At 38.5% G+C, this 26,727-nt stretch overlaps 1 protein-coding gene across 6 annotated transcripts in view; it reads left to right on the top strand.

Annotated features, from left to right (window-relative positions):
* Positions 1 to 26,727, top strand: part of Adamtsl1 (ADAMTS like 1) — an 895,122-nt gene that overhangs the window by 585,929 nt on the left and 282,466 nt on the right. For all 6 annotated transcript variants that reach the window (XM_031377794.1, XM_031377795.1, XM_031377796.1 and 3 more), the window contains one exon: positions 25,915 to 26,151. In XM_031377794.1, the coding sequence (XP_031233654.1) occupies positions 25,915 to 26,151 (237 nt within the window). The remainder of the gene's footprint in view (positions 1 to 25,914; positions 26,152 to 26,727) is intronic.

A 26,727-nucleotide genomic window follows, 5' to 3' on the forward strand; every position in this document is an offset into this window, starting at 1 on the left:
TGCTAATATTGTAATATTCCTTTACAGAGAGTGCAGTGGTGCAAATGTGTGTGTGAGCAGTGCTCAGTAAATTTTAGTTCTTTTCTTGACATTTGCTTGGCAAATATAAAGTGGCAATCTGAGAGAGGGTGGGAACCAGTGAAACAGAAACCAAGAGAATCCCATCAGCATCAACATTCATAAAAATACACATTTTCATCCAGAACAACTAAAGCCCCCAGGTAAGGGATGATTGTTACACTTAACTCTAGGTGTATGTAGAACTCCAAATGGTTGCAGAAGATATAAAAGAGAATCTAGTGATACAACTGTCTTCTGCATGATGGCATCTTTCTGGTATATCTTCCCCTAAATTGATTTTTACTAAGCGTTCTCTCAGGGACTGTCAAAGGAGTGTTGATGATGGTTAAGGATGGCTTTGGAGCAACATGAGCCGGCATTTCTAGACTGTAGAGCTGAGTCTACCTTTTACTCCAATGATACTAGCTAAGAGGAAATGAAAGTGCTTCTTCTGAAGGCCATGTTGTTTTCATGTGAATGGCTGCTCATGCCAAGCACCTGCTGTCAACCCCAGGGTTTGCATCCTTCGCTGTTGCCAGATTGGAATACCTTAGGGTGAATGTTCAGATAGACCTGTAGCATGTGTGCCTCTCATTAGTAATAGTACCATGGCAACTGAAGGACTTTTGCAGACTGAAATCTCTATCAGTTAAGCTTTCAGCTGTTGAGTGGAATTCAAGGATGAATCCATCATTCTGTAGACTTAGAATATATATTGTATTGGGGAAAGCAGATATGAGTCCCATCTGCCAGCAAGTTCCATAGTCTTACACAAACAGCTTCTCACTTAATCTTAACCAAATGGCCAAGAGGGCAAAGGTGATAGTTTCTCTGTGCCATACTCCTCTTCCCTGAAGTGACAGATAAAACTGATCATATAACCCAGAGTCAAAGTCACAGATGTAGAATACCAGCAGAAGAAATGAACCCTGACATTTTTCATATCTGACATATGTCAGTTGTGGGGTCTAATGGCTTTTACTCCTAGCTCATTTAGTTCTCACAAGTTCTGAAAAATGAGTTGTGCCTCAGTTTTACTAATAGAAAAATTGAAGCATTTAAGGAGAAATAGCTTAACGTGGCCCTGCCAGATTCATAAATATCAAATCCTGTGCTCCTAACCCTATAAGACAGGCATGAGATGATCTAGACTCTTACTTAGCAAAGAACAAAACTGAAATAGAAGAGGCTTTTAAAGGCCAAGCATTTTTTAAAACAACATAAGCGTTTTTTAAAGAAAAGAGATATTCGAGTTTATTATGGCAATTACAATCCTACCAGGTTAAAAGCATTTGAACTGGTGAGAACTTGAAACGTGCAAATTAAATACAGGAGGAAGAACAAATCCAAGTGCCCTAGCTGAAAACACCCCCAAATCCTCACCACTGCCCCCAACCCACCCCTGTTCCCTTTCCTAGGAGCCTCTCTGCCTGTCAAGAAGATATAAATGTGTAAGTCAGTCCTCTTCAGAATCGCCTTCCCCAACCCCCCAGTTTCTGGATTCTATAGGCTGTGTGCTGGCCTCTGGTGAACCAAATAGCAGCTTGAAGTAGGGTCTTGACAGTGATTTAGAGAGAAATGACTACTGCTGTTCATCCCTTGGCAGAGCGCCCTGTGGAATGAAACCAAACAAGCTGCCATGCATAGGCTGCTAACTTGCAGATACTTGCTTGTGCTCAGCCTGGTTTCCATGAGCTGAAAAATGATAAGCAACATCAAATCTCCAGATTAACATGAAGAGATGTTGAAGGTAGACTAACAGCAGCTTGAAGATGAAGGGGAACTCTCTGAGAGATATCCCATGGGCCTTTGAGTTAAGTATTGTGAGTGGGACCATTGTTTACTTAACGAGCTAGCTTTTAAACCATGTCCTGATACTTTATTCTGGGAACTTAGCCTTATGTGTGCTTTTTTTTTCCATTTTAAATGTCCTCTTTCTTTATGGAGGAAGTTATGACCTTTAAGAGAGGCTATCTTTGAGATCTCACTACATTTTCCTTATAATCTTGCTGTAAGCAGTAGCTGATGTATATGGTTCAAGTTCCCCGTGAAGTTCAGGGTTTTGAGAGAAGAAAGGGTGAAAAGCATTGATGATGTTTCCTTTCCTTTGACTCTTCACTGTGAATAGCCTTTAGAGCTCAGCCCCGCTTTCATCCTGTATTTTCCCAGGCTCCTTTTCTCAAGTGTATTCTTAGCATATACTTTTTTCTTACCTAAACAGAAAATTTTAAATAATTTAGCAGTCTTTTTCAAAGTGTATCACTTAAGACCTTACTTTTTTTTCTTCCTTAAAATTAGTGGTTGAAGCAACATTGTTTGAATTACTATAGGTTTGAAAATACTTCACCTCTCCATCAATGTAGGAGGGCTAGGCCATCAAATGACTGCATGAGCCCCAGAGAGCCACTTTCTTGATGTGCAACCCTGTTCTAGCCACACCAGCTATGTGTTCATGTGCTTTAGTTATGAACATCCCATCTAAGGCTGCTGATGAAGCAGAGCTCTGTATCACCCAACATTCCAAAGAGCCTGCATTCTGATAGGCAGTCTCAAAGGCCACTGACCTTCCCCAAGACCTCTAGGGAACAAAGTTCTCCATCTTGTGTATACTTTGCACAGTGCTAATGGTCAAGAAGCCATTTCTTTCAAAGACCTGATTCATACTTTTTTTCCTACTACTCTTAAATTCAAATGAAGTGAATTCAATTCAATAGATCTTATCAACTATGTGCAAGGCATTGCCCTGGAAGAAAATGAAAATACAAAAGGCTGTATAGGATCTTTTTTTCTCCTCTCAAATGTTTTGAAATTGGAGAAAGGATGAGAAGCAAGATAAAAAAATATTCTAGTAATCCAATGCAGAGTGAGATATGCTATAGAAAAATAGAAAAACAAAAGCAAAGAAATTAAGTTATTTTAATTCTTTCCCTTTTGAACAGGTAACAATATCAAACTTTTATAAGACAATAAAAATCAATAGAGTAGCCTGGACAGTTTCAAAAACTGGATAAAAATTCCATAGACCACAAATAGATCATAAACAAAAATCTGGTGATCTGTGCTGATGGTACAGCTGCAGGCTCACAGTCTAGGAGCTTGCAAAGACCAGCAGCATCCTCACCCCCTGAGGACAACCAGAGCTCAGCTTACATCACAGGAGAGGCAGGTGGGGAACTTGATGTCATAAACTTGGATAGGACTCTGTTAGAAAAGAGGCATTGCTTAGGATGAAGGCATTGTCTGTAGTTCCAGGTCTAAGGAAAGCTAGTTGGAGAAAGAAGGTATTATTGTAAACTGAATCACTTCAAGCCACATTGTGACCCTAGGGCTGGACATGATAGGTTGGACCCTATTATGGCTCAAATCCCCAAATTCCAGTATAGTATCTGACTCTAGACTGGGAGTTGTGAGAACCACATGGAGATAATCATGAAACTATTAGAACAAGGGAAAGACCATTCTGAGTCTACAATAAAAATTCCAAAGCACATGAAAGAAACACAACACTGAGAATGCCAACAAAATTAATATTTACCCCAGATAAAAGTGTGTGAAATTGTTTACAAAGATATCAAAACTGATTTATTCATGAGTACAGGTCACTGTAAATTTGCCTACTTGTTAAAATATGTTTGCAATCCCCACGTAAGTATTTGTGGTGTGCTTTTGTGGTCACTCACAGACACGGGAAGGGCAGAGAAAAAAATCTGAGCCTGTGTTCCCAGCTGGGGTCGAACAAGGTGACATTGTCTACTTGAGTCAGCTCTCACACTATTAAAGAATGCTTTTTGTGTTTATCTACTTAGTGGCACATTTTCCCCATTTATTTCTGTGTTTCTGTCTGAGTGGTTTTGCTGTTTAAAATGGCCTGCAAGCATAACAATGCAGTGTTGTCTGTTGTTTCTAAGCTCAGGGAGGTTATGATGTACCTTCTAGAGGACACGGTTGTTAGATGAGATTCCTTGAATCATGGACTGTAGTGCTGCTATGTAGAAGTTCAATGTTAATGAGCCAACAGTAACTATTAAGTATGGTGTCCTCAATACAAATATAAATCAAAGAAGGTTTTCTTTTGATAAGTTGACTTAAAGTGTGATGATCAGAGGCTCAAAGACTAAATTCTCCCAGGAGCAATGAATTCTGTATTTGTTATTCAGTGTTAATGGCAACTATGTAAGACTTTTACTACCACAAATAGAACAATTGACTAATTAACAACTAAGAAAAAAATTTTGAGAAAGGTAGACATGAAATAAGACAAACAGATAAGGAAATGAAAGTATTAGAAATTTACAATAGAAGAATATAGAAATCAGAATTAAAATCTCCACAGATAAGATAAATTCAAGATCTTAAATAAAGATGAAAATTGATTGTAACAATTAAAAACTTTACTCAAAATGTAATAAAACATTATAGAAATTTTATTTTTAAAAACCCTTTAAGAGATATTTTAAAAAGCAAGTAAGTTCCAACATTCTTCAGTTTCCAATGAAAATATAGGGAATGACAAAATATTCCAGATAAAAAAGAGAAAAGTCTTCTGGAGTACAGTGTGCGTTAAACCAGAGGGACTCCGGGGGCCACTGCATCTCTAGAATCATCTAACACAGCCTGTCAGCCTCAGTCCACGTGAATGAACTTCCAAAGATGCGGAAGCCCTAGGCCGTGGAACCTGTCATTACTTGTCAAAGAAGATGACATTGCTAATTCAATGAAGATAATAAACCTTAAGATATGCAGGTCAAGGTAAAACAAACAAAAACTACCTCTAGTTAGATTCACAACAACTGCCAGAAAAGAACCAAAGAGTCAAAGCTCAAAGAAGATCCATATACTATTTCTAGATCTAAGATGTAAGAACCAGAGAAGCAGCCAGACAATGGTGGCGCACGCCTATAATCCCAGCACTTGGGAGGCAGAGGCAGGCAGACTTCTGAGTTCGAGGCTAACCTGGTCTACAGAGTAAGTTCCAGGACAGCCAGGGCTATACAGAGAAACCCTGTCTCAAAAAACCAAAAAGAAAGAAAAAGAGAAAAAAAAAAAAGAAGAAGAACTAGAGAAACTTTTAAAGCTGTCATGGCCACCAACATGTGGTTAGCAATGAGAGAGGGACTTCTGTCTTTCAACATCAAAGAACTGAACTTGATTGACAATCTAGCTAGATTTGGGATTGGACTCCTTGCTAGGGCCTCCTAAGAACAGCTCCATTCCCCAATACCTTGGCTTCGTGAAAACAAACAAATAGTGCTTTGAGCTCCAGTGTTGCTTCCCTTATCTAGAATGACAAAATAGTACATTTATATTGTTTTAAGCATCTACATTCATGATGGTCTATTATGATAGCAACAGAAAACCAATACAGTTAGTATAGTATAATATAGTACTTTACATTAAATTTAAAATTTTACATTAAATTTTATAAATCTCTATTACAATAATGGAAATACAGTACATAGCTTCCAAAGTAGCAGAGCAAAAGTAAAAAATAAAGAAAATTTTACCAATTTAATAGGGCCTAGAAAATGGAAAGCATCAGGTGATAAACAAAACCACAGACCAAGATCATGCTTATTCGAACCCTCCATGATAATACCAAAGTTTACTAAAGTACTCCACATGCCTTATACCTACTAGGATTGCACATGCTCTCTTTATTCAGCATCCTTGTCAAAGTTTGGTGGTATAAGACCTTTGTACTTCTGTCCAGTCTCGTGGCTGCATTCCTGAAACACACATCCATCTTCTCACCATGGTTTTGTCTGTTTCGAACGTTTGGTTGTAAATTTTTATTTTATTTTATTTTATTTCATTTTATTTTATGTATATGAGTGTTTTGCCTGGAAGTATGTCTGTGCACCTTATGAATGCAGTGCCTGCTGAGGGGAGAAGAAATACCAGATCCCCTAGAACTAGAGTTACAGGTGGTTGTGGACCAACACATGGGTTCTGGGAATTGAATCCAGGTCCTCTGGAAGAGCAGCCAGTGCTCTTACCTTCTGTGCCATCTCACCAGCCTGCTCCTGGTATTTTTTGCTTGGTGCCTTTGATTATATTCCTGACTTACTTTCTTCTTCCTATGATCCTAATCTGCTTTTGCTGGGAAGCATTGGGAAATGTCCTCTTTCTTTAGTTTTTCAAAGTATTTGAAAAATGACTGGGGTTGTCTGTCACTTCATGTTAGCACACCTTGCTTGTAAACTCACAAGCTACTCATTGGATGTTTAAAGGATAAGGAGAAGTGTGGGGTAAGGGAGAGGATGAGATTGGCAACCACGCTATGTTTCAAACAACAAGTTCTTGTTTTTCTCCTCTTTGCAATGGACTTGTGGATGTTTTAAGAATTGCATCAACCTACAGGGACAGAGAGGGAGGGCAGCACCCAGCTCATGATGCGTCTCCATGAGCATCTATCCCTGCTGTTTCTCTTGCTTCTCAAAATTCTATTGTCCCCTAATTTGTCTCCCTTCAAATACAGCAGTCTAAGCAGAGTCATACTTTCTCACAGCAATCTTTATCTCTGCCTGTGTCCTCTCTTTTTCAACTCTAATCCGTGTTCCTTATGACCTCTGTTTTGTTCATATTATCATTGGATGAAGCTCTTTCAGGAATCTGTTGTCTTGGTCTTTGCAAGTAGCAGCCTTTGGCTTGTAAAACTCTAGCTTTCAACTTTTGGCTGATGGAAACTTTTCTTCTTTTCTTTCATCTACTTACTTCCCATTTATCTACATTTTTTAATTTTCAAAGGTTTCATGCACAGTACTTTGTCTTTCATGGTGCTGTGAGGGATATTGGTAATGTCAGTCAATCTTATATATTTTTAAATTCTATATTTTCTACAGGGTATAGATTATTTACAAGCCTATTAGACTTCTAAGTAGATGAGAGTTTAACATTGATTCACCTCTAACAATGCCATCATTATTTTAAATAATCTTCTCATTGTATTTCAATTTAGAATTGCTAAGATTGGGTTTTATGTTCTGGTGCCTGTGTATCCTTAGGAAGAACATGCATTTCCTGATGTGGAGGAAGGAGAGTAACGTCAACACATGAGTATATTAATTATTGAGAAGGTGTGGGAGAGAGGGTTCTCAGTAAAGTGTTTGTCATGTAAGCATGAAGACCCAAGTTCATTCTCTAGCCCCAAATAAAGTCATATATGGTGACAGGTGCTTCTAAATCCTAGCAGAGGAGACACAGAGGAGGTCTAGAGTGGCTGATCAACTAGTCCTTCCAAATGCTTGAGCTCCAGGTTCAGTGAAAGAACCTGTCTCAAAAAATAAGACAGAGATCAATCGAAGAAGATACTAGTCATTGACCTCTCATCTCTTCATGTGCTTGTACACCTGAAAATGTACATAGGCATGCATACACCACACATACACACCCAATAAAAAATAATAGATATTTTGGATGTAATTTGAGCTTCTGTTTCCTCGGGGACATTTAAGTTACTCAAGGGGATAATTTTTAAAGTCTTTCATATGTGAGAATTTGCTAAATTCATGATGGTCTAGGTAGACTGTTATCTGTTTAACAATCCAAATTATTAAATAGATAAATGAGAAAGTTTGTTATTCTCCTTTCTGTTTGGTTCTTGACAGTCTTACGCTATACCCCAGTGTAATCTTGAACTCACACCTAACTTAAAACATATTCCATCTTCCTAAGGAACTGAACCTTTCCCCATAATTTAGTAACAATGTCCATCATCTTTCTCAGTAGCTGCAATACTTTGCCCTAAAGTCTGTGTTATCTGATACGGATATGGCTGTTTAACTTTCATTACATTAGATTATCCAGTTACATCATGTCTGTTCTTTCACTTCCAACCTCCCTCTATAGCTTCTCTAAGCATCTAATAGGAAAACTGCTGCTCAGCTTTACCTAGAGGATATTTGCTTTCTTTGTGTTTGATAATTATTGGAAGATTTATTTCAACCAACTTTTATCTTTTATCAGTTGTCCATTTTTTCATTTCTTTTCATGCTTCTTTTGTACTTTGGAAGCTCTTTTAACCTTATTGTATTACTTCCTTTTCTGACTAAAAAATTCTGTGTGTATGTGTGTGTATAAATCTTTTATATAGGGCCTTAGACAAATGGGAACAGGGGTAACCAAAAATCAATAACTAGAAGGACATAATTAAAAACAGAATATATTTAAAAAATTGAAAAAAATAAAAATACTCCACTGATTGAACAAAGAGTTAGCTCTTTGAAAAGGTAAACAAGGTTGACAAACCCTTATCCAAACTAACAAAAAGTAAAAGCTAGATGAGAGATGAAATGGGAGTTACCATGAGGATATTCAGGAAACTCAGAAACTCAGAAGGTCGGACCTTAAAAGCACATAGTCTACTAAAATATAGAACCTAAAAGAAACAGATGGGTGTCTAGGTATGTGTGGCATACAGAAATTAAGCCTAGATGAGATAAATAATCTTTTTTATTAGATATTTTCTTTATTTACATTTCAAATGTTCTCCCGTTTCCTGGTTTCCACTCCAAAAAAAAAACTATTTCCTCCCCCTGACCCCCCACCCACCAATCCACCCTCTCCCACTTCCTGGCCCTGGCATTCCACTACACTGGGTCATAGAACCTTCACAGGATCAAGGGCCTCTCCTCCCATTGATGACCAACTAGGTCATCCTCTGCTACGTATGCAGCTGGGGCCATGAGTCCCACCATGTACTCTTTGGTTGGTAGTTTAGTCCCTGGGAGCTCTGGGAGGTACTGGTTAGTTCATATTGTTGTTCCTCCTATGAGGCTGCAAAACTCCTCAGCTCCTTGGGTCCTTTCTCTAGCTCCTTCATTTAGGGACCCCATGCTCAGTCCAATGGATGGCTGACAGCATCCACTTCTGTATTTGTCAGGCACTGGCAGAGCCTCTAAGGAGACAGCTATATCAAGCTCCGGTCAGCAAGTGCTTGTTGGCATTCACACGTTGGTGGGGGCACTTGTTGGTTTGGTGATTGTACATGGGATGGATCCCCAGGTGAGGCAGTCTCCAGAAGCTGGAAAGAACCCAGATGTTCCTCAACAGAGGAATGGATATAGAAAATGTGGTGCATTTACACAATGGAGCACTATTCAGCTATTAAAAACAATGAATTTATGAAATTTTTAGGCAAAGGATGGATCTGGAGGATATCATCCTGAGTGAGATAACCCAGTCACAAAAGAACAAACATGGTATGCACTCTCTGATAAGTGGATATTAGCCCAGAAGCTCAGGATACTCAAGATACAATCCACAAACCACATGAAACTCAAGAAGGAAGACTAAAGTGTGGATACTTTGATTCTTCTTAGAAGGGGAAACAAAATACCCACGGAAGGAGTTACAGAGACCAAGTATAGAGCAGAGACTGAAGGAATGACAATCCAGAGATAAATAATCTTATCTAGTCTCTATAAAGCAACAAGAATAAAACAGTAATGGTTATTTAAAAAGAAAAAAAGCCCAGCTCCTGTCCAACAAGAATTTCGAGACAATATGAATTCACTGTTAAATTCTACCAGACTCTGAGAGAAGCAAAACCAATGTTTCTCAAAGCATTCTGTACAATAAAGGAAGGAACAATACAAACTCTTTACAAATTGAAAACCAGATAAAGACACAACCAAAAAAGAAAATTCTAAACCAATCTCCTTGATGAACAAAGATGAAAGAATTCTTAAGAAAGTACTTGTGAATAAAGTTTTTAAAAAAGAAACATTTAAAAAGTCATTTATTTGATCCAATAAGCTTCATTTTACAGATGCAAGGATGGTTCAATATGCCCAAGTCAATAAATGATATAAATTAACTTGGACAGAAATCTCATGGTCATTGTGCATTAAATGCCTTACCACTGAGCTAAATCCTATCTCAGCCCCATCAGAATGGATTTCATTGAGAAAACAAGTGATAAAAAATTCTGGAAAGAGCATAGGGAAGTGGAACCCATTCTGTGTTGGTAGCATATAGACATCCATAGCCATTGTGGAAATAACTGTGGAGATTTCTCAAAAAGATAAAAATAGCTCTGTTGTGGGAAATAATAAAAAAGTCATCCTGCCATCTCTCCTGCCCAGCTGGTCCATGTTCCAGCTCTAGTACTGGTACTAGTGGGCCACAACACTATGTCCCAGCGAGGTCCCACTCGGCGTGTTCTCACAGCTAAGCTACTCTCTCCCAGCTAGTGAGTTCATCTCGCTTCTATGCAACGCCCACACACCCCATGATCAGCCATCTCAACGTCTAGTTACCCAGTAAAAACACCACTCTTAAACCTTAATTATCCAATCAGATTTATATAAGAATAAGATCACAATTTACAAGATGCCAATACAATAATTTCAGAGCCAATTGATAAAGTTTTAACCCAATTATTCTAACCTTGTGAAAAATCTAGCTGCTTGTGGCTGTTTAAAACCACATGGGATCAGGATTATCTTCCTGTTTGTCTGCCTCCATGTTGGCTTGCCTCCTTCTTCCTGCTACCTGTCTATCCCCACATCTCCTCTCTCTGCCTCCCTTTTCCTGTCCAATTACAGGCCTGCCACTGCCCTAATGTGATTGGACAGAAAAAGTCTCTTCCATATGACCCTGGTATACCACAGCTGGGTACACACCCTTGCTCATCCATGTTTATTGCTGCTCTGTTCATAGCAGTAAGGAATTACAATAAGCCTAGGTGCTGATGAAAGAAAAATGAACATGTAGTAGATGTATACAGTGGAATTGTATTCTGCTGCAAAGAAAATACAAGTATGCTGCTTTCAGGAAAGTGAAAAGAACTGAAAATGTTAAATGAGGTAGTTAGTCCAGGCTCAGAAAGACAAACACTACCTGCTTTCTCTCACACATAGGACTCAGCTTCTAACTTTTGTACATGCATAGCTACTTGGGAGTGAGTGGGAGAAGATTACCTTCAGCAGAAAATTACTCGCTAAATCTCAGTGAATGTCAGATATGCTATATTGAAGACTTACAAAGTCATGACTGGACTCTGGCATCTGAAGTGTACGTGTAGCTGCATCTCCTCTTCTAATTAGTGATGCTACAGGAAATGCTGAGGCATCATGTTTTGTACATTTCTATATATTTCATTATTTCCATTCAGCTTTGCATTTTCTTTGATGCCTTTCATCTTCTGCTAGGCATCATTACATAAACTGAGATATACTAATGAAAATGATATGTGAAATGAAAATATACTCTAAAGGGCACATCTATCCCCTCCCTTCACTCATGCCAAGCTGAGACAGGCAAACATCATTTCTCTTTCACTATGTAGTTGAGAATTGGTTTCATTGACTGACTTGTATCAGCAAGCATACGTGTGTATGTGTGTGTGTGTGTGTGTGTGTGTGTGTATGTGTGTGTGTGTGTGTGTGTGTGAAAACATAAAGGCAAATGGTAAGTAGACAAGTAGTCTACAAGCCTACAAGCCTGTGTATTTTAACAACAACAATCACAGCAACAAATCACTTAAGTTTCTTAAAGCTGTAAGTTGAGCAGGAATCAGTAGCCATTTCCATATATGCACTTACCACCGTGCACTGATTCCTCACTGTCTGCTTACCACACTGAAGTCAGACAGTAGGTAATGATGTCCCAATAGCTGATGATCCTAAAATGATACATCATTACCACCCAATGGCATAGCTGATCTTAGATTTCACCTTCATGTTGACAAATAGTTATGACTCTGTCAGCCATTTTATTGTCTTTCATGTCTTCATTTCTCTAAAATCCTTCTGTTCATAAGAGATCCAACTCCTTATGGATAACTCCCCAACACGCTGGCAGCAACTGACCTTTGCACTGTGTTCAGAGTTTAAGTTCATCCTGTAAAAGGAGCTAAGTGTCTTTTCCTCCCCTAGCTTATTATTTCCCTAGAAGTTCTGCCTTAGGACTCTGCATTATTAGTCTTTATTCTTTTCTATAGCTTGTAGTCCATAGATAGACATGACCCTTGTTCCCTAGTTCTATGGGATATTAAAGGGTGAAGGTCTAAACCTCTAGAAGCCAAAATTTCCATCAGAATGAATCTCCTTCAATTTTCTGTCATCATTTGTATATTTAACAATTTTTTTTTAACTTAAGTCTACTATTTTTAGGTTGTGTATAGTCGGAAGCTTCTTTGGAATTACTAGGCTGAAACTGTTAACTAATTAATTAGTATTCATTTTGAACCAAGACTATAGATTATAGGAAAACCTCAGGATGGGGCATTGTGTTTTGTGGTTTCATTATTTCTGGAGAGACAGAAAGCTCAATGCACATGCTGAGTGAATGATAAAATACAAAGCAGGTGCTACAGGACCTCTTCCATGGCCTGCCAGCATGGAGTTGTCAGAGAAGGCTGAATAGTGACAGTTTCACATTGAAGGAGTCAAGCAGAGAAGACATCTTGAATCATGTCTACCTGCTAAGCAAAGCCTCAAGGGAGAGGTAAATGTCCCATTGTAAAGTCCTGGCTTGCTGGTGACATGAAAGAAGTAAAGTAGAAAAGAAGCAAATGTAGGTAGGTCAGCTCCACACAGAAACGTCCTGAGGTATTTTCTGCCTTGGATACCATGTAAGAAAGGAGAAAACAGAGGGGCAGCTCAAGTCTCAGGCTCTGGAAGTAACATGGATGACTTACAGAATAAGAGAGTTTGAACATTTATTTTCCTTTGCTACCAGGTCCAGAGGCAGCCTGAGGAGGAGCTGAATTAAAAGGATATTTGTTTGTACTCTAAAACGACCTGTCAATTTTGAGGTTGTCTCCTATCTTGCCTGCTATTCTATGACTAAAATGAAAACTGTGGCACTATTGATCTCAGCTTTTGTCTTCCTACTTGTGATGGTTTGTATAAGTTTGGCCCAGGGATTGGCACTATCAGGACGTATGGCCCTGTTGGAGTAGGTGTGGCCTTGTTGGAATAAATGTGTCGCTGTGGGCATGGGCTTGAAGACCCTCATCCTAGCTGTCTGGAAGCCAGTCTTCTCCTAGCGGCCTTCAGGTGAAGATGTAGAACTCTCAGCTCCTCCAGCCACACATCTGGTTGGCTGTTTCCATGCTCCCACCTTGATGATAATGGACTAAACCTCTGAACGCATAAGCCAGCCCCAATTAAATGTTGTCCTTTATAAGAGTTGCCTTCGTTATGATGTCTGTTCATAGCAGTAAAACCCAAACCAAGATACTACTTTAATCTGCAAACCTCACAAAGACAAGGGTTGTCATTGACTGGTGACTATACCCTGGCACTTCTGGTACTTACTAAGCCTCTGTGGGGTTTCAACATATGTAAGCTATTAATAGTTGATGAACATGATTAAGCAGAAAGCCTGACTATGGCAAATCTTACTCCAGATATGATTAATCAGCTTGCTTTCCTCCTTACCTTTTCCCAAACACAGCCTAAAGAGGGAAACCGTTCTTTTGTAGGGAGAGGAGAGAAAATGAACCGTGGAGCAGAAGGTTCCGAGATGAGCTAGCCCTTAAGGCCTGTGCCTTGAGCTTCAAAGGAGAATGGAGAAATGCCGGGGTTTCAACGTTAGGAAATACATTTTTCTGATTCTACTTAGTTTCTTAAAACATGTCCACGCTCCAAGATCAACAAACGGAGAAGCATGAGCACATAAGGAACAAAATTGAGTGTTGTCATCCATTAAACTTATAACCCAGTCAATTTGGCACTTGGTAGTGTTTGATTATGTTCATATGTTAAGACATCTATATAAGTCACTTTAATTACCTTTGTATTTAAACAAAAACATAAAGTCATCTGAGAGGCAGCAAGGTACAGGTTCTGAATTTTCACTTGGAAAGTATTGTCCCCAGGTCTACAATGCTGCTTCCAGAAACTTCTGCTACAAAAATTATTTTCTGTGCCATTAACCTTACATGCTTGTGTTTGCAGTAGGATTCCTGACTTACTTGAGAATTAGAGATTAGGGAAGGAGCAGAGAGAAGTGCCATGCAACTTTCTGTGACTTGGTGGACGGTAACCCAAAGTGGCCTCATTGCAATGTCTGTAAGAAAAGCTCAGCTAATCTCTACTGGTATCCCATAACCGTGTGAGAGTCCTCTGGAAAACACAGCACAATCAAGTTCTACACACAGGACTCATGTTAGTGGTCAGTCTCAACAGAGACCCTGAATGAGAAGAGACTAGTTCCCATTCTTGGGTTAAAGGATCAATATCTTTCTGTATGGTCTTTCAGCCTTCTCACACCAAAGGAGAGCCTCCAGTCCTAGCATTCTTCTTCAGTAAGTTGATCCAGTTGTAACAGTGATTCACAGTCTTATGGGAGCTTGCAAAGCCTTACCCAGCTTAACACAAGATCAGATGCGCACAAATGTCACCAAAGGAGTGCCCAATGGCATCTCAAGTCATTTCATGATGATATATCACATGTTTCATACCTCAAAAAAATAAAAAAGAATTTTTTAAAAAGACAGCAGAGATTAGATACCATGCCAGGAAAACAGATTGCACTGTCAGGAATCCTGCAGGCACAGTCAGGTAGCTTGTTAATGGTTAGGAACGAGGGAAGGCAATGTGAGGTGGGTGGGGTGGCAAGGGTCTTCTCCAACTGGTTTACATGGTATTTATCCTTGTTTTATTTTAGTTTTGTTTCTATTTCAAATGATTTTCATTTATTTGTTCCCTTTTAGGTCCACAATTTTGTATTTTAAAAGTAACAACAGGGGGAAAAAATACAAATTAAACCTTAGTTATCTGCTCCCAGCGTCAGTTAACCATGTCTTTTCCTCTTTTATTTTAAATGGCTGGCTTCAGAAAAGTTGTTCCAATGCAGCTTTAGTACTTATGTTTGTACTTTTGTGGTTCATCCAGCTCATCCCTTCCCACTTTGCAAATAAACATGAAGAACATCAGCCACTTACGTATTTGTTAGCAAACCTGTCTCCTCGTGCTGGCTTTCCACCGCCTGCCTCTCCACCGCAGCTATTTTGTTTAATGCAACCTGAGAACATCACATTGTATGGCTGTGTGCTTATAAAATGAAATAGTGTGCCCTATTACAAAATGTCTTACAAATTACCTCGCCAAATATGCTAATTCTTTGGGATGGAGTGGGGAACATTTATTTCAGACTGTAGTAAAAAATAATAAAAAGTCAGAAATGCTGATTTAAGAAAAGATACTGCTAAATTGGAGCAGATTCAAAGAAAGGAACTAAAAATAATAAAAAGCCTCAAGGAACGAATATTTTCAAAATTGAGAGAATTTAAGAGTCTAACATGACAAACTATAACCAGTCCTACAAATACCTCTAGGGAATTGGATTCCAAACGTCTGCATTGTTCAAAGAAGAAAAAACAAAGGCACTGAAATAAAAGCTATCCAAAAGAGAGGGAAAGTGAACTTTTAAAACTAAATGTTTTCAATATTTTTACTTAGATCAGCTCACAGAGGCCTGGAGACATTAAAAAACTAGCTAGGCCAACCATTTGTTTCCAGATAACACAGTGTAACAGAGCAAGTGGGTGGGACTGCTGAGTCCCTGCGCACATCTTCTGCATGTCCAGTATGGGCACACAAATGAACATGCATTGAAGCTGCTCGATATACCATGGCTGGCTTCCACAAGACTAAGCACAGTAGGGTACACCCAAAGCTGGGATAAATTAGAGTACTACATTACTTTTCACAATCACAAGTTTGCAACGATATTTAAATGAGTGTGAACCTGAGTCATAGTTAGGCAATAAAATGGTTAATGATTCATTTCTCAAGAGCACTCCCTTCCCTTGAGTCTGCTACTTCCTAAAAGTGTTGAAAGTGGAGGGAGAAGTGAAAAAGATATCCATAAACCTTTTGTACCATGAGAAAAACAGCAAAAACAAGTGCCTTCGAACCATATCTGATATATAAAAACATAGTGTCCCAAACCTTTCACACTGACTTAGAAAACAGACAGCCAGTTGGCTGTTGATGATGGAAGGAAAATGAGCCACAAACGGTCTTTGCCTCCTATGACACTACCCTCCAAACATAACCCTGTCTTCTGTTCTTTACACCCATACTGATATGTTATAAATTTAAATATTGTGCTCTTGAAATATAATAGAATTGTATCCATACAGACTGTCTAGACAGGGCAGAGACTGTGTCTGTTCAATTTCATGTTACATTGCAGGGAACAGCCTTGCACAAATAAATTCTCTTGATGATGATATTGATGTTAGTATAAGCAGGTGGCCAAAATTGGGGTGAGAAAGCTTGTTACCTCAACATTAGCACTTTATGATGCATGCATGTAACACTTAAGTGTTTAATAAAATTTATAAATGGCTGGCTATTTTTTAAATAATAAATGATTTCAGCACATTTTATGTATCTCGATATTGGCCTATTAAATTTGTTTACATGGGGGAAGAAATATCAATCTGCCTATTCAGAAAGTAGGCAAGACTCCCTACTCAACCTTCCTAGTGTCTAAAATATGTAAGCATTCCTATGGCTTTATTTTTTAAAAAGAGAATAATAAACATTCTGTCAATAAGGGACCCGAGATATAAATTACTGAAAATTTTAAGAAATAGGGTTGGAGTCTCTGTAATAAGAAGGATGGCATTTCTTCTATTTCTCAATGTTTTCAGTTTGTCAACAAATAGTCGTGTGCCCCGTCCTTCTAGAGAGTAGATTTTAGTAGATGGAAATAGAGAAGGAAAAAACAAGCAAAATAAGTAAGTAAATCAAATGGTGCAGTCAAAGAGTTTGCATGATGTAGAAGACACAAAAACTGAGCAGGATCAGGAGGAATCCGGAGGAGTGGGGGAGGGGTGTCTTGAAGTATAGTTTTTCTGTTTGTTTGTTTGTTTGTTTTTTGCCTTAGTCATGGTATTTTATTATAGCAACAGAAAAGTAAATAATATAGACTATAAATAATTGAAGATTAAAACAGATTTTTCTTTTTTTTAATTTTTTCTTTTTATTAGATATTTTCTTTATTTACATGTCATATGATTTCTCCTTTCCCAGTTTCCCCTCCAAAAAACAAACAAACACAAGAACAAACCCCTGTTGCCTCCCCCCTCCCCATGCTTGTCACCCCACCCTCTCCCTACACTGGCATTCCCCTACACTGGGGTTAGGTTCAGGAATCCAGTGGGGCCAGATATAAGAGAGCAAGGGCTGCAGGAATTCTCAGGCCAAAGAGACAAGAGAGCTTTTCCTCCTGAGACAGAACCAGTTTCTGAGCTGAAGCAGAGGTAGGAAGATCCATCTGCTTAATGCATAAATAAGATCATTCTGTTTCACTGACCGAAGTGTCCAGAAGAGCAGAGAAAAAGGGGAATCCATTGCAAGATTCATATGAGACATGATGGTTCAGCCTCAGTTATAGACACGTTCAGGGCACTTCTGAACTAAAACCAATACTTTAGTTTTCACATGAGGAGTACCATTGCAGTAACAACAACATCACTGGCAACTTTTTTTTTTCTTTTTTCTTTTTGGTTTTTTGAGACAGGGTTTCTCAGTGTAGCCCTGGCTGTCCTGGAACTCTCTCTGTAGACCAGGCTGGCCTTGAACTCAGAAATCCTCCTGCCTCTTCTTCCCAAGTGCTAGGATTAAAGGCGTGTGCCACCACCGCCTGGCTACTGGGAACTTTCTAAGGTGCAAATTCCCACACCTCACTGGAGACACACCAGAGTCAAAAACTCTGGAGGGAGGTGCTTTTGCCATTTTTTTTAAATAAGCACTCCCATTGATTTTAATATATGCTTAAGCTTGAAGACCATAGCTTTCAGGTATTGGGGCCTGGAAAGAATGACATTGGATGGATAAGGCTGTGGTGGCAGAGGATCAGATTTAGTGTGACTCTAGAGATGTTGCAGTGAGTCTGTGACGCCGTGAGAATGCACATGATAATAAACAGTTGTATGTATAATGGAATCAAGGAGAAGTGGCCCAGTTTGGAGATGGGAACTGAAATATGAATTATCCTGCTAAGAACTAAATATCAAAATGGGCTGGGTCATGTTGATGGATACTGACCAGTTAGTTATGTCATCATAACTTTCAGTACACAAAACAGAAAGCCAAGTAATTAAATGACCAAACTGCATGGCAGAGGAGAGCAGCATCTACGTAGCAGACCTAGGCAGTGACCATTTCAGAGTGGATCGCAGGTGCTCCACCAAGTCATTTGTAGAGGATTCTTTGTTGGCCATCTTCTCTTGCTTTAGCATCAATAATGTGAGGGTTCCTAAAATCTAAAGGAGAAAAGTTAGAATTGATGGGTTTTCCCACAGTTGTCAAGGAGCTGATAGATGCCTCTATTTTTCTCTTTAAGAGGTGATCCTGTATTGGAGGATAGAGTGTACACCTCACTCAACTTTCTAATTCAGTTTTCCTTCCCGGTACCTTTAGTGGAAGATAAGCGATCAGGACCACATGGGGTTCAGAAGAACAGTATTAACCAAAAGAGACGCAATGAGATGAGAGGATTTATCAGTGATTATGGTACTTGAGCATGGGAATGTAATTTCCAGGTTTTTCATGATTCCATCAAGTATTAACCTTGGCTTAAAATAAAAGCATAGTGCTACAAACTGGTGAGATGGCTCAGCAATTAAGAGCACTGTCTGTTCTTCCATAGGACCAGGATTTGATTCTCAGAACCCACACGGTGACTCTCAACTGTGTATAACTGTAGCTCCAAGGATCTAATGCTCTCTTCTGGACTCCACAGGCACTAGGCATGAGTGTGCTGGACATATGTGGGCAAAACATCTATACACATAAAATAAAAGTTCTTTAAAAAACACAGTGACAGAATATTTATACCATTGCAATATAATAAGTTAAATGAATAAGCCAATCAATAAATACTTACGCGCAGAGTTAAAGCAGATGAAGGGCCATCAGGAAGCAAACACCTTCTTTAAAAAGTGTGAAAATAAAAGTCAGGCATGGTGATGCACACCTGTAATCCCAGCACACGGGAGGTGGCGGCAGGAAGATCTAGAGTTCAAGGTCATCCTCAGTTACAAATAATAACTTTGAGGCCAGCTAGGACTACATGATACCCTGTCAAAAACTTGGTGGTTAAATAAATAAATTGAAAATTAAAAAGTAATATTTCTTCTGATCCCATCTCTGCGTATTTTTTAAAAATCCATTTTAAGGCCATTCATATGTGTCACCTTAGCTGCTGAGATATGATCAGTGAGTTAGCTCTGAAAGGCTTGACCCTCTTCTGTCCTACAGTGTAACCTGATCCATGAATCAATATCAGAAGACATCTGGGATCCATCGAATCTTTCCCACAGACTAGTTGATTAACTAGAGAATGTTTTGAATTGGCTCTATATACAGCAGAACCCCACAGACTGTATGAATTATTATTGGGAGCAAATAAAAGGTCAGATTGTATTTTTGTGTTCTTAAAGAACACAGCTCTGACATGGTTAGGATTAAGTGCTTAAACACTGGAGAGAAAAGGGTATTATAGTAAATGGCTAACTACAGTAATTTGCAGGATCATCTATTACAAAATTTAACAATATTTTCATAGATGCAGGAAGTTCCTAGTCCAGTAACCTGATGCCTGCAGGGCCTCCAGTATACAGGTGTGTTAAGACTTCAGGCTGCAATGAAATGTTCTTCTTTCTCTGGTTCTTTCCCTTGTTTCATTTCTACATGATGGTACTTCTGGAGCCAGAGTGAAATGGGAAGATCATGATTTATTATCTGCTTCTTCCTTCCCATATCGTTTTTGTCTTCCATGCAGAAATATGTAAATCATCATTTTTTTTTTGCTTTTATTTTAAATATCTCATTGAAAGACTATTAGTTCTACCTTTAATGTTTTCTGAGAATGATATAGGTTCTGTATCTTCTGTATTCCTTATATCCAAAGGAAAATGACTTTCTGGCTGAGAACTGTGGCTTGTGTTAAAGAGAATACCCAAAGCTGGTATCTCAAAAGTGAAGGTCACAAATGAAGGTCATCCAAGGAAAGGTCACAAATGGTATAGAACTGTTAGGACATTTGTTCTGAATCTGACTTGGAAGTGCCTTGGGAAATATACTTGTTAAAGCACATGATTATAATTCAAAACTAAATCTCTGTGGATGATAGTTCTCTACAGTGTAACATTATTATTACTATGTTGTTATTGTTGATGATTACGATGACAACGACGATGATGATGATGATGATGTTTAGTAGGATACTTGTAGGATAAGAGTCTACAGGGACTTTCTCAAAGTTTCCTCTAGGGGTTCAGTGAATGTCCTAAATGACACTTGAGAAGTGTTTTGTTTTGTTTTGTTCTAGTCTGATGTTTTGGGTTGTTTGTTTGTTTGTTTGTTTTGGTTCAAAGAAAGAGTCTTTTGCCAAGCCTTTCTTCCCTTAATTTTTAAGTATATCTACTTCAACAGAAATTTGATTCATGTTTCTGAATCATTTACACTGAAATCATCAGCGTGTTATTTTGTAAGAACTACTAGGTATCTAAGGAGCTTTGTGGACCTGTTTTACAATGCCAAGGACAGATAAACCCGAATATTCAAAGACTCAAGTTCAGTTTCCAGCTCTGAACTCCAGGTCAAGTGCATCCATGATTTCACAAAATATATCCTCACAATGAAGTATTCATATGCATTATTACTCTCATGGGTGCATTTACAGCTAAAGAAAGAATCATAAAATGTATCAGGGATATTCTTGGAACCATAACATGCAGGTGAATATCTGTTTGTATCTTGATTCTCTGTAGTGTGTCTGAATATGTATCCTAGTTTTATCATAGAAAACATTTAAACTTTAATTAACTTTATTTAAGTTGTTTTTCACTAATATTCCTTTCTACCACTTTGAGTCTTACACATTTTAGGAAACACATGAACATAATTTGGTAAGCAGAAGGAACTGTAGGAGTTTCATGTCTTTATTGAGATGATGTACCACTTAAAATGTAATTGACAATATTCTTTGGAATTGAAAAAATGCAAAAAAATTACCTCTGGGTCTTACTAGAACATCTCTTAGTTATTTGTAAATCTTCTCACCTGGCAAAGATGATTAACTCTTACATTACAATTCCCTTCTAAGCTCACTAACTTGTGTTCCTAGAATAGAAGCAAAGGTATTTAGGAGAGCTGTTTGGGACTATTTGAAGCATTTCCCTTAATGTTCTGTGTCAGTGAGGCTGCTCCAGTATTTCTGCTCTGCAGAGTAAGCAGGTAGACACTAAGATAACAGATGTCTTATAAAATACTTGATTTAAATGTTATTAATTAGAGCATCAGTTTAGGTAAATTTTCTTATTAATGGCCCCAAAGGAACTTGTGGAGTATGTAGAACTGGTTTATTCAACCTGTTGACATGGGAAAGTAGCAGTTTGAGAGAGACTCTAAAATGCATAGCAGGGAGATTTAGAGAAGCAAATGTGAGGAGCTTGGACAGAAGTTAGTAAAAAGGTTCTTTTAGAGAAAAGCTAGCAAGTGAGGCCCAAGGAAACATTGGCAGAATTTCTACAGCAGGCAAAAGGTAGTGTTACCTTTAGAACATGGATCTGCAAAGAGCCTGTATTAAATCAGCTAATCTGCTCTTTTCTCTTGGAACATAGGATCTGAAACAAGCTGGTATTAGAATGGTGATGTGTAATTCTTGTAGGTTTGCCGAGTGTGCAATTTGGATTTCTCACAATAAAAAGTAAGTATAGTATAGACTATGCACATATACCATGCATTCATTTATTTATGATCGTTTCAAAGATTAGACTGTATCCTAGCACTTATGAAGCCAACCAGCACCAATTATTGTGGCCCGTGACTGCAAATGGTGTGAATTTGGGCACTTACGCATAGATTGTATTTTATATAAATTATACTTTCTCTTTCTACTGTATTTCACTCTCAAAAAACAAACATAAAACTAATAAGAAAATATATTTTAAGGTTTTACATTATAGTTTTAACCATTTCATGTTTATACCAAATAAATGTTTAATTATCTATATCCTACCTTGCCTAATAAAACTTTACACTCCCCCAAATATCAAAACCTTATGTGCTGCTTAGCAGAACTACTAAAGTCCTAGAGGAGTCAAGAAGGCATTTTATATTTAAAACAAAACAAAACAACAGAGTTCTCTAATGCTTCTATGAATATAATAAGATAGTCAGGGAAAGAACTGAAAAGAATAACTCTCAGATTGATAACATAGTGAGAGAGAATTACTGGCAAGTACAGATCATTTAGGATAAAAGAGTGTAGTGAAAGCCTCTCCAAAGGTGGATAGTCCAGAATTTTTATAGAGAATCTCATTCTGGAAACAATGAATAAAATTTACCTGTCTGTGCTAGTTAGTGTTTACTGTCAACCTGACACAATCTAGTGTCACCTAACAAGAACTGGCCGACTCAGATTGGTCTCTGGCCAAGACTGTAAAAGACAGGTTTAATTACTGATTAACGTAGAGGTGCTCAACCCACTGTGGGCGACACCATCTCTAGGCATGTGGATCTGTGTTGCATAAGAAATACATCTAAGCCCCAGGGCAATCCACTAAGCAGCATTCTTCCATGGATCCTGTTTCAGTTCTAACCCTGACCTCCCCTAATGATGGATTTATGACCTAGAATTGCAAGCTAAAGTAAACGATTACTCTTCAAGTTGTTTGGGTCTAACTCTCTTAGTACAGCAAAAGAAAATCAAATTAGGACACTATCAAAAGCCAACCTAAAGTAATAGTATGATTTCCCTTTGTGGTTTAGTATTTAGAGTTTTAATTAAAATATATCATTTCCTCCCTTCATTTTCTTCCCTCCAATCTCTCCATGCCCTGCCTCTCCAGTCCCTCCCATGTTGCCCATCACTCTGCCTCAAATTCATGGACTGTTCATGATCATCATCATCAAAATCATTACTATCATCATCATCACTGTCATTATATGAGTATAAATATATAAATGTCTCCTGAGTGTCCTTAGTATTGATTGTGTGTATATGATTTCTGGGCTGACCACATGGTATACGATAACCATTCAAGCAGCAAATCTCTGGGAAAGACTACTCCTCCCTCTTTCAGCAGTCATTAGCAACTCTTTGTCCATGGGCGGGGCCCATTGAGATTTCCCCTTCCACTTCAGCCATATTGTTGAGATACCTTAGATACAGCTTCCCTGTAATTTCTAAGAGACCCAATCTTGCAGCAGACCTCCTGGCTCAATAGCTCTTACACTCTATCTGATGGTAGTGTTCCCTGAGCCTTAGATACAGGAGTTGTGCTGGAACTGCATATACTGAGGTGATGGGTACCCCACTATAGTTGACCTCTGGATTTGGACTATTTTTCTGTGATGGTCTCCATCTGCTACAAAGAGAGGCTTCGAGAGGCTTCTTGTTTGAGGGTGAAAGAGCTACACTTACCTGTGTGTATACGAATAGGCTTAGAATGCAGTCAGGAATTATGCTGATCTGATAAAGTAAAGGAAGTAGGTTCTGTTCTAAGATGTGCAAGCCCATGATCCCTTGATAGTTGAGTAGGTTTCTGTTAATATGCATGATTTCCCTCCTATTGAGCTGGATTTAAGCCTAATTAGATTAGACAGCTGATGGTTACTACCAAGACATGTCACTATTGTACCTTTAATAAGATCTTGTCATATTGGTCATTGCTAGTAATCACAGCTGAGTGGTGCTATTGATTGCTTCCCTCCTTTATCAGCGTACATAACACCTTCTGGCACTATGAAAACTAAACTTCAGGAGGGAGGCAGTCAAGGTTGGATTCAATTGAATCTTCTGAATTCTGGGTCAGAGGCGTGTGATGTCTGCAGCAATAGGGACTTACCTTCTACCTTTGGGAGGCAACAAAGGGCAATCGCAATAGCAATAGGGATAGCCTATACTATTTTGTGAGTGTCTTGTGCCTTTCCTAACCAAAAACTCAAAAGGAAGTACTGGGGGTTTTATTAAATACTCATGGCTCTTGTGAGGAGCATTGTCATCTCAAGTGTTATATAATTTCAAATTCACATATAAATATATGTATGTACATACATTCATATATATGTACATGTACACATTTGTATACACACACACACACATACACACACACACAGACATATAAGCATGTGTTACATGTAATTTTTGGTAAATATAAAGTAATATGGTTCATTGAGATTTTTTTCAAAGAGTGTTTTATTTTTTTCTTCTTTCTCTCCTGTATTGATCTCCCTCCTCCCTCTCCACTTAAAGTGCCCTCCCCCAGTTTTCCCCATTTCTCCCATTTTTAAAGTTTGATTATATTTGTTCTCTCTAAGTTTTATCATTCATTAGACAATAACCATTGTAATTATGGTTTTATATTTTAAGTTTCCCTCACAAAATATATACATTTAGAGGATTTCATTTTTCATCAGTCTCTGTGAACATTGTTTAAAATTTAAATTAATAGAATATCCTAATTCTCTGGTTCTTTGTTGTCAATCACTTAATACTCAAAGTAATTGCTGCTGGGTACCTTTCTTGTGTGGGTCAATGGCTTGCTTTTCACTTTGTAGCCCAAGCTGATCTGGAACTAGTGACGTCTTTGCCTCAGCCTCTTGAGGATTAAGATTATGGACATGAGCCATCACCCCTACCTAGACCTATGACAGGTCTTTATTTCAGTAAGTAGTAGACTGCTGAAACATGTCTGACATATGTTCATGACCTTCTCACATGACCTTGTGAGCTGAGTGCTCTTATTACCTCTGGACAGAGCACAGGAAGCCAGGTGTAAGAAGCTTCACTGCCACTCATCCGCCTGTAGAGAATATCCATGTCCTCTTCTCTCTGCCTCACTGCTGACCCTAAAGAATTCGCATAGAAAGGATGGTCTTTCATCTTTGTTCCCCATATTAATTTTAGAAGCTCTGATTCCTAAGTTCCAGGAAACAGCTCACGAATGGACCCACATATTTTTTTAAATAAAATTATATTGTTTTCTACTAGGTGGTTAAGAGTTCTGGTGCCAGGTGGTAGTGGCACACGCCTTTAATCCCAGCACTTGGGAGGCAGAGGCAGGCAGATGTCTTAGTTCGAGGCTAGCCTGGTGTACAGAGTGAGTTCCAGGACAGCCAAGGCTACACAGAGAAATCCTGTCTCAAAAAAAAACGAAAATCAAAAAAAAAGAGCTCTGGCTACTCTTCCAGAGGACCTGGGTTCAATTTCTAGCACCTACACATCAGCTCTCAACCATATCAAACTCCAATTCCAAGAAATATAATGCCCTCTTCTGGCTTCTGCAGGCATCAGGCATACATGAAATGCACAATCATGTATGCAAGAAAATAACCCATAGTCATAAAATATTAATTGTTTTTTTTAAAAAAAAATAAGGATCTAAAGATATAGCTCAAAAACAAAACTTTTCTCTCTTGCCTAGAGTACACAAAGTCATCACTTTAATCTCCACTATGACAAAAACCAAACAAAACATTTTCAAAACATTTGAGGGAGACAAGAACATTTTCAACTATCCAAAATTAGAAGGAATTGAAATGTCATAATGTTGAAGAGACTGTGGATGAGCAGACATCATTTAGAAAGTATTTCAAGATGTCTACTTTGCCCTCATGTCAACCCAAAGATTTATTTCAATCTAGTTACATTCTCACTTGGTTTCAATGGAAAAATCTATCAAAGTTATTTCTCAGATCTTTGTATTTGAAGGGCCCAAATAATCATGTAACCTCTAAAGAGACCCAGTGAAGTCCACCTGTAATGGTTAGGATATCCACTTTGTTTTCTACAACTGTCACAGACCACACAACTGTTCCAACTTTCCAGTTGGAGATAGTCTCATAATGTCTACTGCCCTCTCCCTCTCTTCTCCAGGACTGCCCACCAGAAGCAGGTGATTTCCGAGCTCAACAGTGTTCTGCTCATAATGACGTCAAGTACCATGGCCAGTTTTATGAATGGCTTCCTGTGTCTAATGACCCTGACAATCCATGCTCACTCAAGTGCCAAGCAAAAGGAACCAGCCTGGTTGTTGAACTAGCACCAAAGGTCTTAGACGGTACAAGATGCTATACAGAATCACTGGATATGTGCATCAGCGGCCTATGCCAAGTAAGTGCTGAACTCTTCCCATGTGACTTGTCCAGAAGTGCCATGCTTGCACAGATATAAGATTCTGAACATTACTCAGTTTGCCTGCAAAAAAATAAGTTTCTGAAAGTTATTCAGTTTCCTTCTGGAGTTTATAAGGAGTAACAGATTTGAAGATTGTAATTTTAGTGAACGGTATGGGCATTGTATTCCATGCTGTGTTGTGGAAATGCAGATTGCAGATGGGTTTTGATAGTTTGTTTGTTTGCTGTTGTTTTCCTTCCTTGAATGATACTAGAATGGTAGAGAAAAAAATTCTTGACTATTGTACTTTGATGGTGAAGTTTGAAATTACCTGTTGCTCAAATGTTTCTGATATTTGGAAAGGGATGGATGGAGGAAGGGCAGGAGGGAAGAAGAGATGGGGGTGTATGTGTGTTTTTAGACATTCATTTTCCTCTACATAGAATTTCATACTCAGGTAAGAGAATGCCCCTCTTGCTGCCTGCAACTATAAAAATAAATATTATGTGAAAATTCATACAAATTGCAGCAAACGGCAAGGCCTGATATTTAAAGACTAGGCTGAGTTTCAGC

The sequence above is a fragment of the Mastomys coucha genome, unplaced genomic scaffold, assembly GCF_008632895.1.
Source record: "Mastomys coucha isolate ucsf_1 unplaced genomic scaffold, UCSF_Mcou_1 pScaffold18, whole genome shotgun sequence".
In the NCBI taxonomy this organism is placed as follows: domain Eukaryota; kingdom Metazoa; phylum Chordata; class Mammalia; order Rodentia; family Muridae; genus Mastomys; species Mastomys coucha.